Source organism: Cariama cristata, unplaced genomic scaffold, assembly GCF_000690535.1.
Source record: "Cariama cristata isolate BGI_N322 unplaced genomic scaffold, ASM69053v1 scaffold21694, whole genome shotgun sequence".
In the NCBI taxonomy this organism is placed as follows: domain Eukaryota; kingdom Metazoa; phylum Chordata; class Aves; order Cariamiformes; family Cariamidae; genus Cariama; species Cariama cristata.
Window position 1 is genome coordinate 11,042 of NW_009612640.1, and position 12,223 is coordinate 23,264.

General features: G+C 36.8%; 1 protein-coding gene across 3 annotated transcripts in view; it reads right to left on the bottom strand.

Annotated features, from left to right (window-relative positions):
• Positions 1 to 11,766, bottom strand: part of LOC104160579 (splicing factor U2AF 35 kDa subunit) — a 13,024-nt gene extending 1,258 nt beyond the window's left edge. Inside the window, exons 1-8 of one of the 3 annotated variants that reach the window (XM_009698734.1) lie at positions 11,676 to 11,722; positions 11,407 to 11,463; positions 9,488 to 9,518; positions 8,838 to 8,904; positions 4,567 to 4,616; positions 3,832 to 3,930; positions 2,509 to 2,642; positions 2,076 to 2,168 (exon numbers count right to left, since the gene is read on the bottom strand). In XM_009698734.1, coding sequence (XP_009697036.1) covers positions 2,076 to 2,168; positions 2,509 to 2,642; positions 3,832 to 3,930; positions 4,567 to 4,616; positions 8,838 to 8,904; positions 9,488 to 9,518; positions 11,407 to 11,463; positions 11,676 to 11,722 — 578 coding nt within the window. Of the gene's footprint in view, positions 1 to 2,075; positions 2,169 to 2,508; positions 2,643 to 3,831; positions 3,931 to 4,566; positions 4,617 to 7,954; positions 8,022 to 8,837; positions 8,905 to 9,487; positions 9,519 to 11,406; positions 11,464 to 11,675 lie in introns of all 3 variants that reach the window. The other 2 variants (XM_009698735.1, XM_009698736.1) reach the window with 2 other exon arrangements.
• Positions 11,767 to 12,223: the final 457 nt, after the last annotated feature.

Here is a 12,223-nt window from a genome sequence, read left to right on the forward strand (position 1 = left end):
GCAAAATTCAGGAAGAAAGCTAAAACCTTCCAGAACATACTGCTAACACACCTACTATGGATTTATAGCTTACACAGCACTTGTCAAGGAAAGGAGCTGCTTGAATGTTTTTACCTGCTTTATAAAACTGACTTTTCTAAAATGCTTAAACAGTACAGTTTTAAATAGGTGTAGAAATTACAGCAGAACTAAAAAACTCAGGGAAATGAATGCTACAAGTCTTAAGTCTGCAGAATATTCTTCCATGGTGAGTTGTTTTGGGGTGGGAGTGTGCGTGGTGACAAATTTTGCTATGACAGAGACTCATACATAACTCTTGCATACCACTGAGCTGTCCAGAATTACTAAATTAACCTAGTATTCAAAAGTTCTGGTTTACCCTCATTTTCTTCTACTCAAAAAACTCTGACATATTTCATTCTGTGTAGAACTACTTTCAGGTCAGTCTAGGTTATACAATCTGCCTGTGAAACCCCACTGATGCAAGAACTGATTTTTTTTTTTTTAAAATAAAGTTTTACTGCTAACCTGTGACAGCTTTAGCTGCACAAAGAATTTAAATAGGGCCAATAAAGACAAAACTAGATGGATGATTCAGCTATTTGTTTTACCACAGACTGAAATTGGGCTATGGGTTATACAATCTTACGCCAAAGCCAAACACACAAGTCTGATCTTTCTTGCAATAAAAGGTTAATTCAAAGGTATGACATTACTAAGTCTGAGAGATCCAGTTTCAGATTCATAAGATGACAAAAAGGCTAACACAAGAGCATACTTTATCTTTTCCATAAATCATTCAGACATCTTAAAAGCTTACATTTAAGTTTAAATGAATATTAATTGAGATATTTTAGGAAAGTATTTAGGCACAAATACATATGCTTAAGCAACAAAATCTACATTTTCCAAAGTTAAATTCATCCTCACAAATTCTAAGACACTGCCAGAGACATTTATAGGAAAAACATGTTCATAATCCCAGGCTCCTTCTGTGACTGAAGGAAAGCTACAAAATTGTGCTCCATATAAAAGGAAGCTCAACAATTTTATATGCCTGTCCTAAATAGCAAGGTCCTAAAAGCAAGCAGGTTGAATCCAGCTCAAAGTGAACCATCTACAAGCCAGGTATCATAGTAACAGCACTGGTATAAGCCTTTCTACAAGGTACCTTAATATATAAATAATTTAATCTACATATATAATAAAATGTATTTATCACAATCTTTTTCTGCCATTAAGCAAAATTACTGTTCCTTTGCCCTACTGAGAATTCCTATCAAGAAGGGTCACATTGTGAGGCTAGTGTTAATAAAGTGAGCTCAATACAGTGACTGCCTGTTACCAACACTAAGGAATGTATACAGGCTAGAAAAGTTAGCCATTAACTGTTAAAAACATATAAGGTTGGGTCCTGAATATAATTCATAGATGTGTTTGTGCATAATGCTGCCAAGTGGCCAATCTGAACCTGCCAAATGCCCATTAGCCAAGCAGCTTGCTTCTACAAGGGGCCTTAAGCAAATAAATACATATAGAAGAGAATAAAATAGAGAAGAGGCATCAAGCAATACTTCTCCCAAATAATTTCCACCTGTAACAGTTCACAGTTTGGAGATCTGAACCACAGGTAGGTCCTATGTACTTAGGGAATGTTAAATGCCCACCAGCCAAGCAGCCTGCTTCTACAATGGGTCATAAGCAAATAAATACATCAATACTTCTCCCAAATAATGTCCACCTGTAACAGTTCACAGTTTGGAGATTTGAACCACAGGTAGGTCCTATGTACTTAGGGAATGTTCTTGAACGCTGCCTTCTCTTAAAGCCACATCAACCTTCAGCATCCACAGCACTGCAGAGCAAGCAGCACCACAGCTTTTATTTTTAAGGCAAAAACATATTCCTTTGTTGTAGTGCCCACTTGCTAGCTTCACTTGATGCCCTTTCATTGGCATGCATCAGAACTGCATTAGGAAAAACAAGAGAGGACTTCAGTTTAAAGATATGCTTTCAGAATTTTCAGCAACTGCTCCTTAATTTACTGTTTTTATCATGTTTAAAAGCAAACTTACTTTTTACGACGACGCCCATACAACTCACGTCTTAACTCTCGAGAAATGGGCTTCAAATGCATAAAGTTGCAGAAACCTCCTCGTGTACACTCTCTGAAACAGAATTCAAGAAACACAGTTAAAATTCCCAGCTCTAGACTGTATCCGTTTGCCCTAAGCCCTAGTGGGCCTCTAGCCATTTAAAGTTAATCACCTCTAACATTAAAAACAGTAAATTGCAAACATTATTTACTGACACTGACTCACTCCTAGATCAAAATCCTAAGAAGATGGCAAAAGTCAAGAGGTTCACTGCAGGTGAACTCCATATTATTACCTGAAGTGGTTTTCTTCCTACACTAAGCTACACATAAAAGCCACACCCAAGCAACCACCCTGTCCGTGCAAGCATTTCAAAGGTACTCTCATAGGCAAAGAGGAAGTCACTTTTTACCCCATTTCATATTGACGGCAACAGGCCTCTCTGAAGTCAGTCACAGGAGAAAGCTCAGCATGAATGGGCTGTCCATTAAACCAGCGATTGTTCAGGTCAATCACAGCCTTTTCCGCATCTTCTTCACGGCGAAACTAAAAGCAAAATTAACATTTTCTTGTAAGAGAGAAGCGACAGAAGTAGACCGAAGATTCGTATCAAATCAGCAGTGCGATATCCGAGGCTTAGGACTAGTAATCAAACTAGAAGCTACTTCAGAGTTCCTAGGACAGTCCACCAAATCAAGGGTAAAGCAGCTAGCTTTTCATTAGTCAGGACTCAGAGCTAATCAGAACATTGATATTTTCTCTTAATTATGTTCTATTTGGTCTTTCAAGTTACAAAGTTCGTCAATAGAAGATACTGTGTTTTCTTAGTACAACTTTAAACAAAGAGAATCCTTAGGAGTACTTTCTAGAACACTAATGCTCCAAATGTAATGTTTGGATTTTTTTCAAACACTTAAGAGAAATCTGCATGAGAACTGAAGCTCTAATTCATTTAAATTAGAATTTAGAAAAACCTGATCCTGTTTTACGATGAATGTAAAACTGACATTCAAAATTCCATTTCACAGCTAACCACCTGCAAATTTTTAAAAACAACTTTTATTTCCAATTCTGACCTACACAGCTGAGAATTTTAGGCATGAAAATACTTTCCAGTTAAGGGAACGTACAGTTAAAAATATTCAAACTCTCTCACCCCTCCCCAACACTGTGTACACACAATAAAATTTCTGCAGGTGAAAACTTTGTACTCATTATTAAAGAGATACCAATGACTTAAGAGCTAAACCTACGTGCTCCTGTTTGTACCTTAAACCACCCAACTATTGCCAAATGTAACTTGGTTACAAGATGTTTTCTTTAACTGAGAAGTCAGAAAAGAAATGCACCTGTTAAAATAAACACACCTGTTGCAAATAAACCTCTGTTCATAATGAAATGCTTAAAAGGCAGTGTGATGGGAAGACACACCCCTAATTAAACCTGGCAAAAAACCAGCCCAGCAGTGGTGACTTTCTTTTTTACATTGTTATAAACACAAAGTGTTAATCTTTATGAAAATGACACAGATTTTGACTATCAAGAAAGCTTCTCATCATCTCTTAAAATTTCTTTCAGATTCCATTCATATTTTCACTCTATACTGTAAAGTTGGAGAAGCTTGTATGCTGAAGAGCTACTCTTGCAAATCTACAAGCATACAGTAGTTTTTAAAATTATAAATCAATAAATACCACCCCTACTGATTATATAAACATGTCTTTCTTTATCCTACCTTTACGTATACATTTCCAACTAGATGATCTCCAAGGTTATCACAAACGTTCATCTCTTCAACTTCACCATATTTTTCTTCCATTTCTGTGAAGACCTCCTAAGCACAAAGCAACCAATTAAAAGTTTGCAGCACATTAGTTATAGGTACAGAAGTATTGCATTCAGCTGTAAGTAAAAAAGAAGGCCTTCCTTAAACAAAGACGACAAAACAAAACCCTCTTTTTTTTTCCCTCCCCACCCCCCATTTCTGATTTTAAAATTAGTACTTGCTTGGCCTGTACTGTGTCCACCTGTAAGTACAGCACTAACAGGATACAATAAAAAGCTATGGAAAACATTATGCATACAGTATTTACAGAATCCATAGGATGCACTGAACACACTGCATATAAGACCTGATACTATAGTTTCAATTAATTTTCTTCTACACAAGTAATTAAGTATGTATGAAATTCACAGGAAAGAAGGGGATTATGGAATCAAATTGCTAAATCACTTAAGTTGCTTATTTTTAAACAAAGTCTATTATAAACAGTAAAGTTAAAGCCAAACTAGCCAAAGGTTATACCAGGAAATATTTAGCACTGAAAGTTTTACAATTTATATGAACACCTGAGGAAACAAGCGCTTTTCTCCAAATACATCTAATTGTGCTATACACTGAATCCATCCAACTCATTTGTGTTGACAAATCCATAAACACTTTAATGCTTTTTTAACATCTTTTACATACCTCAAAGAATTCATCGTAATGTTCCTGCATCTCAACATCGCTCACAGCACCTGTAAAAATCAAGAGTCATATTGATTAGAGCCTATAAATAAGGAAGAAGAGATTTTGATCATACTACAAAACAATCTAGGGAGGCCGTCTGGAGCATAAAAGACACCATATAGCATGGAGCTAACTAACAGGAATATTAAAAATAAGTATGTGTGAAAAGCTTTGAGTCCCCCAAGTATATGTCAAAACATTACATTGACATGATCAAACCAAAACAAGTTTTAATCGGAGCCAAACTTGTATGCCACAAATTTAAAGGAAGGGGAAAGGAATTAATTTGAAATTATCACTTAAATTTAATGTACAGTCCCACCCTCTATCTATCAACAATTTTACCTAAACAGAAGGCAAGTGCTTTGTTAGATTTGTATATTTTAAAGCATGATTACAATTTAGTGTTCCTCTTCCTAAAGGCAGAATTTCATTTTAACATGTCCACCTCTTCAGCATATACACTAGAATTTGAGAGTTCACAATGTAACAGCCCAGAATTTTTTTTTAAATTTGCTCAAAATAGTCATCGAAATGACACGCTTTTCTCAGTGCCCTCAAAGAAGGGTACCATAATGCTTTACAATAGAGAGCAATTTTCTAGTTTAATTTTGAATATCACTTAATTTTTCTGTAGTCCTGCAGAACGCCTTTTAGTGCAAGACAAGCCAGCCATATATTCAGGTTAGACTATTTTCATGCTCCAAGCTGGACTTTACAAATGAGCGCTGCTTGCCTGCTGCTATAAAAAACAACATAAGTTTGGCTGATTTTTCAAAGCTTTAAGAATATAAAAATGAATTTCATTTATTTTTTCCAGTCTACAGCATTTTAAACTACATTAAGTTGTATATCTTAAAGCCTAATGCATTAGCTCTTCAGCAGTTAAGTGGTTTATTAAGATCGAGCAGAGCAGTTTTAAAATGAACCCTGTTTTTTATACTAGAAAAATATTCTAGCCTTTAAATTACAAACACTACTGTTCTACTTCATAGAACGTGAAAGACAAGAAACTGAGCCAACAAAGCTGAGTTTATTCACTTCAGGCTGCTATGAAAAAAGAGATGCTTTGGGCTCAGTCCTTTTAGGCTAATATTACCATTTGGACGAACTTTACATTTTTTTTTTTTTCAAAGGCTCTAACGTTAACAGCCACACTCTCTGGAACTGTAATTACTTTTCTTCAACCCAGCTCACCTCCTGAAGAAGGCTAAGGGGCATTTGTCATATGTTATATGTTTCTGCATTTGAAACATGTTTGCTTTTAAGAACTTTCTTCCTCCCCATGGTTATATAGCAAATTAAATAATATCAAACATTAAACCAGTATTTCTAGACAGTTTAATACTTAACTATATTCCCAAGGTTCTGCCAACACCACTGATAACAGCTTACTAATACATAAGGATATTTTTTTTTTTTTTCTTTCTTAAAGGTATCAGACAGGGGCTCCGAGAGCCACACTGGGAACAACTACTTTTTACCAGATGGACAAGTGCTAAAAACTTATAAGGAGATTCCATTGTCAAATTAGGAAATCATAAGCAACAGTTAGTTAATGACTACTTGAACGTCCTTCTAAAGTGGGAAGCATACATATGCAGAGGCTTTACAAACATTCATATTCCAGGGCTACCGGTATCTGAACCTTGAGAAGCCCAATTACTAATTAAAATACTCAGAAAAACTACTGCTGTTCAAAACTAAGGTTAATCCTCTACGACGGCAATAGAAAGGAAGACAGTTAAGCAACAACAACAAAAGCATTAAATAGCTACCCAAGTTATCCATTTAAAATACATGCAGTACTCAAGTAGGGACAAATATCGAAAAACCAGGGAGCCAGGAGTTTCAGCAAACCTACTGGTATCAGAGCTCCAGCTCTACCACCGAAGGTACAGTTAGGCTCTGTTAAATAGCTACCCGCTTGTCAAGACAAACTAGACTTGGATACCAGCATTTAGACCGCTAAAGAATCTGTTCAAGACTCTTGCAGCTGTGCAATCTAAACAGCTCCACAGACCAAAATGCTGTAACTCTGTGCAAATTAGTTACCAGCGCATTGAGAATTTAGGGACAGAGTGGTAATACCCAACCATAGATTTTTTTGGTTTACTGAAACAGCATTAACTACTAAGCATCTGCAACAAGACAGCCTACAAACCAATAGAACTGTTTAAGCATCTACACAAACTTACATAGCTGGTTACATATCTAGCTTGATTGTGTGACAAAAAACTCAAGTTACTTAATTGGGCAATTACTACTTTTAGAAGCAGAAGAGACAGTGTTGACTTTTAAGTTAGTGGCTGATTTCACAAAGCATGTCTAATCAAATGCTGGTAACTAATCTGAACTAGTCTATAATCCAACAGTCAAAAAAAGGAATAGCCAAACAAAGCTTTATTACCACACAGTCAATATTCACTTCAACAAGAAATATTAGTTAGAAAGTAACACCGATCCTTTTTGGTCCTAAAATTTACTTTTAAAAAAAAATCTTATTCTAATATTGATGATTCAATCACAATGATATATCAGTAATCGCAGATCAACAATCCTGGTCATTTAACTTCTGCCAGTCTCACAGGAGGTGTTTTCTTATGCCCATTCCTACCTCATGAGGAGTCATTAAATTAGTTCATGACCATACCCAAATGCTTTCCCCTCCTCAAAAGTACTTTTAAAGATATATTTTCCTAGATAAATACGCAACTTGGTTTTGGACTTCGAATTTTCAAAGAATGGAAGGAATTTTAAGCATGCACCTATCCAAAAAGGACAGCTGCCAGAAGGGAAGTGTTTGTCAGTCAAAGTGTATTCTTCCAAAGTAGAGTCTAAATGGAAGCTGCATTAACCTAGAACAAATTTCTGCATGCAATCTGAAAAGTTTCAAGTTCTCTTAACATTTACAGAGCAGGAAATTTGTTCTGGATGAAGTCAAGGTGTCATTGTCCTGCTCTTTTAGACAGTGGAACCTAATGGATAGCACAAAACATACAGAAAAGCATTCCTAGGATGCAGGCAACTGGCAGGGGGAAAGGCGGAGGGAAGAAAGCAGTGCAACCAAGCCTGCTTTACGGGGGAAGTACAATTTCAACCCTTTCTGATTTGACAGATGGTATTCAGATTCCCCTCAGTTTTGGGAGTAGGGAGGAAGGTGAGTGGGACAAAAAAGTTTTTGGGGTTTGGTTTTTTTTTGGGGGTGTGTGTGTTTGTTTTGGACACATTTAATGAAACGTGGTCAGTTTGATCTGTTAAACTAAAATGGTAGACCAGCTTAAGTCGACACTGAGCTCTGACAATCAAGCCCAGGGAACCAGTGAAGGAACTTGTATGAACTTACAGCGCAAACCGTCAGCAGACTGGGAAGAGTTTTGAGGGTTACGGTAAATGTTCAAGAGGGCAATGGTCTGAAATACAAAACGCAACAACTTTATATTATGGAAAATAATTTTAACAAGAAACCGGTTTCCTTTAGGGTCGCTTTTGTCGAGTCTGTGCTGAAAGAGAGGTGGTTATTCTCTCCCAAGAAGGAGAACTTTCACTTAGCTGGTGACCTTTCTGAATCAACCTAACACTGTAAAGTAATAGAGATCTCATGATACTCCATTATTGTATTTTCTTTAAATTTTATTCTATTCACCAATATAACTATAGAGAGGTTTTATGATTTCAGTCAGATATGTAATAGATGGCATCCAAACACAGTAGTCAAATTACAATTACTTGTTTGAATTTGGTGTTACTGAATGGTTTCTTAGCAGCAAAATCCCAGGAAAGGAAGTAATACAATAATTACAGCATAACATGAAATCTCCATTTTCCTAAAAAAGTTAAGATGAAAGAAAACCCACAGTTTTGGGAAACTTACCGTACATCACGTATATACCTATTTTTTTTTCCCTTTTTTTTTTTGTTAAATCAAGAATTTGAGAAATGTCTGCAGTTTAGCCCTTTAAAAAGAACGCAGTGTTACTAAACAATCAAGTTTCACTTTGCAGTGCAAAAGAGAATCTGCATCGAGTCCAATTTATGCAGTCAGTTCTGCATTCTGAATTGCACACATTTGACAAGTTCTTGATCTATTCGCAAGAAGAGTTCCGTCACTTGTCCTGTTTGCAACAGCTTTATGTCAGCAGCTCAGAAGCCAACATTATTTTCTCATAATTAGGAGTGGGCTCTTTAACACCATTCTTTAAAAAAATTTCTCCAACTGTGGGACTTACAGTGTGAGCCGTCAGCCGTCTGTGCACTGTTTTGGGGGTTACGATAGATGTTTTGAATCAAGATGGTCTGCGGGGAAAAAAAATAAAAAGGGGAATTCTACTGGCTGCTGTGCATATAATAGACAATTGCAAAGAGACAACTTGTTTGCAAACAGCTAAAAGTAATATTTCATTCTTAAGACTTCCTTTTGTATTTGCAGGATATCTTCCAAAATTGCATCCAGACCATCATATTATGAAAACAGTTTTAATTAACCACCAAGAAAGAGCTGCATTTGTCTCAACAGCTATCCTCAAAATGGGAGTTGTGAGGCACAGTAACCTAAAACATCAAACTACATGATATTATGGAGATGCCTAGCTTTCAAGACCAGATCATTATTGTAAGTCTAGGGGAAAAAAAAAATAGTGTTATGTGCACAGCATATAATACATAATGCCACAGAGCCTAAAATGTTACACCAGACAGGTCTTTAGGCAAGAGCTACATCTCATTTTGTGCATCAGGAATTTCTTGGTGGAATTTCTGTTTAAATAATATAATAGCATCATAGGTTCACATGTTTCCGATCCTTCAAATAAGGACAATATCCTTTTAGCCCTTCTGCTTTTTACTTGAAGAATTAGCCCAGGCAGACTTGAAACCTTACATTTGTACCGTTCTTCTTAAAATCAAGTTGTCTGAAAAAACAAACCATGTTTAAGTTAGTAAACTAATATTACAAAAAAATTCCAAACGTCCATATCACTGTAAGCAGCTCAAAAATTGAAATTTGATTACTTAAAATACAAGCTCAACGTTAGTATGAATCGCAATCCCCAAACAATTTTAGCTTACACATTATTATTAGTCACAGTAAGAATTCAGAGCTTAAAGTCACAGGAGCAGCAATGTCATACCTACATACGCTGCCCACTTAACACATAAAAAAAAAAATAATCTGTAACATCACATTTAAAAATCACACACTTGTTTTATAATGGGTATGGTCATACCAACCAAAGCTTTGTGCTTCCGTAGCCCAGGTTTAAAATAACTATGTTTTAGCCTACAATTGGACAGAGCCAGAAACATGCACATAGTTACAGCGTTTCTGCTGATTGCTGGTAATTTGATCACCCTGGATTGCACGACCTTTCCTAACACAGCTCTTCTATAAAGTAGCTGCACCAGCAATAGCAACACAAGATAAAAATATTGTGCTGGTAACTTCTCATTAGCAATACATCTGTTCTTCTATTTTCTATCACAGCTGATTATCAATTTGCATACAAATAAAGACTTCTGTAGTGAACCTTACACCTCTGCCGGGTACCTTAGGGATGTTACAATACAGCACATCTGCCAGGTGCGATGCTGTAGCAGTCCCAGACATCACTGGATGAGTCTGACATGCCCCGCTCACCCACTTCAGCTGGCATTGCTAACCACAGTTTCTAAAAGCAAAGCCAAAGGCTGCACTGACAGAGGAAACTGTTGTTGAACACCAAGTATTTTTGTAAAAAAATATGTAGTTTGGGGTTTTGGTTGGTTGGTTTTTTTAAACTTACAAGACAGGTACTGTGGAAGTTGTCTAGTTTAGAAATGTTTTCTAGCAGCTAATGACCTAAATTCAGGTCTCTATATAACCAACCACATTTCAGCATGCTCTCCATGTAGGTCAGCAACATGGAATCGTTTTGAAAATGGACAATACTACTTTTGAGATACAATAGTTACATTAAAAATTATTCAATTCCCCAAACTGTTTTTGTAGATGAAGTACCAGCAGTGGTCCCCATCGATCAGTAACCTAGACAGTCCCCCCTAGAATATCCCCTGCCTGCTCACACACTCGCAAAGTTTCACTTCACAAGCACCATCGCTCTGAACTCGTCACATGGCTAGTACTTGCCTCCCTAATTCTCCCCAAACCAACACCAGCCCACCATTCTTGTCAATTCTGCTCCCAGTCAGCTAAACTGAACTTGAAGAGGATGCCACTGCTATGTAAACTTTACCTTTGTAGGAAAAATTGCTGATAACAACTCTCATGGGCACTACTTATCATATACAATATTCCCAAAGAAATCTGTTTACCTGTATACCTTGACAATCAGCAGTGATAGAAGGAGCTAAAGCATACAGTTCTCTAGGAATGTAATTTCTGAAAACTATAGAGCTCATAATAAGAACCCTATCACCCACTGCACTTTTTTTTTTTCCTCTCTCTGGCAGACAGGCAGTCACACATCATGTCTCTAACAATATTCACATAGCTAAAGATGAAATAATCTGTCAAGTCAACTGACATATACACCCTCAGCAACCAGGCAAGTTGTTTTCAAGAAACAATTCTTTCATATTCAAAAGAAGTATGTAAGTTACTCTTAAAACTTAAGAGCCTGGGTCAGAGAGCCAATGTAGCGACAGATGAGTCGCTTTTATTTATTAATTAGTTTTCTCTATTATATGCATAAAAGACTTAAGTTCACACCTTTGAGATAGGTGGAATGTGCTGCCACTGTTTGTGATTAAAAAATCTGGGATGGTTTAAGTGCCTGAACACCACTGAGAAGGCACACTCACCTGAAAGTTAGCACTGGTTGGTCTCTACTACAGGCAAGCTTACAACAGCATCGCTTCCTGCAGCCATTAAGGGTGACAGGAGATAATTAGAAATGCTGGGAGAAGTAAATGGAATACCCCCAAAAAAAGCAAAAACCCATATAAACTGGGGCCAAAAGTGAACTAGTTAATCTGGAGCTCGGTAATTATTCACTTGTATCTGAGAATCTATGTTTTAAAGAAGCAAGAATATACTTCCACAAGAAAGAGAAAACAAAAGGAAAACAAACCTGGCTAAATGTTGGTTTGTTGTGCAACCGAGAACATCTGTCTCCATGACGACAAGCTCCAATTTTGAAATAAAATGAACAGTTGACTCTGCAAGTAAGAAAACCAAGTAGTTACACATTGGAATAGAAAACATTAATACGCAATTCCTACAAAACATATGCCCTAAATGCCTTTATCTTGATGTGGAGAAGTAACATTAAAAAAAAAAAATCAAAACAGTATAGGAAAGCATTACAGCAAACTTGTTCCTGTTCATATTCATTCCTCTTTACCCCTAATTTACATCAAGTCATCTAACCGATCTCACCCACTGCTCAAACCCAAAGTGCATTCATGACACCACCACGGACAGAAGCAATCACTACTGTTTTACCCTTCGAGTTCTCCATTCTTGTCTTTATATCGGTTTCACTGGGTGACAGGAGGGGAAATAATGTGAAAAACAGTCTGAAAAGTTACACTGAGCTCTATGGTTGTGTCATAGATCATGCGACCCCCTAGTCTAGGCAATATAACTTGCTTTAAAGCTGATACAGTTGCACCTACC